The sequence below is a fragment of the Solanum pennellii genome, chromosome 4 (assembly GCF_001406875.1).
Source record: "Solanum pennellii chromosome 4, SPENNV200".
NCBI classification, from domain to species: Eukaryota; Viridiplantae; Streptophyta; class Magnoliopsida; order Solanales; family Solanaceae; genus Solanum; species Solanum pennellii.
Genome location: NC_028640.1, coordinates 22823351 through 22825346, shown reverse-complemented (window position 1 = coordinate 22825346; position 1996 = coordinate 22823351). Strand labels below are relative to the sequence as shown.

The window sequence follows — 1996 nt, the reverse complement described above, 5'->3', positions numbered from 1 at the left end:
ATTAGTAAACCTTTTGCTTACTACGGCATGTGATTCAACTGTACTTATACTTGTATAGTACAACCCAGAAGAAAATGCAGGTAATTTTTCATGCACAATTTTCTTCTCTACATTAATTGTAGTAATGTAAAGGTATTCAACTTTTCCTTCATTATCTGTCTCAACATGATAGCCATTTTGGCGAATAACTTTGAAACTTAATAAGTTTCTTTGAGACTTACTACAATATAATGCATTATTAATGCTTAATATTGTCCCTCCAAGTAGTAATAAGGTCGCTCTTCCAGAGCCCTCAATTAATTTTGTACTACCTGATATTGTGTTGACATATGCCATTTTCATAAGCAAATTAGAAAAGTATTTCTTTTCTTTTAATATTGTATGCGTTGTAGCACTATCAAGAAGGCATACATCTCCATTACTCATCTTGAATCCAACTGACAACTGGAGATTTCTATTAATTTTTATTAAAGTAAAATACATCAAAAAAAGGAAGAAACAAAATTAACAACATAAATTTAAATACTTCAACATGAATAACATAATAATTAAAAATACATAAGTAAAATATTAACATACTTCATTCCCCAGCTAAAAGATCAAACATCAGTTTTGATCTCCAAAGAAGTCATCAACTTCCATATGAGTGATGTCACCAAGGCCATCAAAAACATCATCCTTTAAAGCCAAATTTGCTTCAACATCCTTATCATATTTCAGAGATGTTCCCGGCTTATTATCATCTTTAAGAGTCATATGTGACTTAGCTCGAGCATTGGAAGAGGAAGCACCACTTTTATTTCTTTTCTTTTTAAAGGAATTATGATAGAGCCTTACAAAATACTCATGTGTGCGACATTCATTCTTCCAATGGCCTTTCATGCCACAATGACGACAATAACTTTTTGAGGGGTTATTTTGAGAACTCATGTTGTTCTCCATTTCATTATGACCACCACCTTGACGATTAGTGTATCGTCTTTTATCTTTGCCACTTCCACGTGCATTGTTATATCCCCGATGATCATCTCTTTTTACTTCAGATTGATCACGTGCTTCCACCACATTTGCCTCCGGTAATGGAGCAGCTCCAGTGGGACGAGCTTCATGATTTTTCATTAAAAGAGCATTATGTTGCTCAGCCACCAAAAGACATGAGATTAATTCAGAATATTTTTGAAAACCCTTTTCACGATATTGTTGCTGCAATATCACATTTGAGGCATGGAAAGTAGTAAGTGTCTTTTCCAACATGTCCTCATCTTTTATAGTCTCCCCACATAATTTCAACTGGGAGGTTATCCTGAATACAACAGAGTTATATTCAATTACGGTCTTAAAATCTTGAAACCGTAAATGCATCCACTCATAACGAGCTCTTGGCAACACTGTTGCCTTTAGGTGGTCATATCTCCCCTTTAAATCAGTCCACAATTCAAGTGGATCTTTTACCGTCAGATATTCAATCTTCAGGCCCTCATCAAGATGATGACGAAGGAAAATCATAGCCTTCGCCTTATCTTGACTCGATGCTTCATTTCCCTGAGTAATAGTGGCATCAAGACCTTTAGCAGCCAAGTGAATCTCAGCATCGAGTACCCATGAAAGATAATTCTTTCCAGAAATATCTAATGCCACAAACTCAAGTTTGGATAAATTCGACATAATGAAATTATGAGAGAATATGTGAATCAAATAAAAATATTTATATAATACCTTTGCAAGTAGCAACTTCGTGCTGATAACGTGTTGTAAAGAAATCTCAGAATGTAAGAAGAAAAAGACAAGACGTATAAGGTAGAGGAGAGAATTTTCTTATTCAAGTGTGTCATACAATGGTGAATGATATCTCTATTTATAGTGTTGAGATATCATAGTCAAAGGTCACCTTGGAATTATACATAGTTATCATCAAGGTTCATATGACCTTGAAATCTTATCACATTGGAAACACTAATACATGAATCCAATTAATTGTTGGATAACTCTAATGGAT

At 34.2% G+C, this 1996-nt stretch overlaps 1 protein-coding gene across 1 annotated transcript; it reads right to left on the bottom strand.

Annotated features, from left to right (window-relative positions):
- Positions 1-606: 606 nt before the first annotated feature.
- LOC107016600 lies at positions 607-1665 on the bottom strand. Its single transcript, XM_015217019.1, has one exon. It carries the CDS (start codon positions 1663-1665, stop codon positions 607-609), a length of 1059 nt encoding a protein of 352 aa, XP_015072505.1.
- Between the last annotated feature and the right edge of the window lie 331 nt (positions 1666-1996).

What these genes read in the sequence shown, in the direction of transcription:
- LOC107016600 (XM_015217019.1), bottom strand. Translation starts at nt 1,665, where the DNA reads ATGTCGAATTTATCCAAACTTGAGTTTGTGGCATTAGATATTTCTGGA.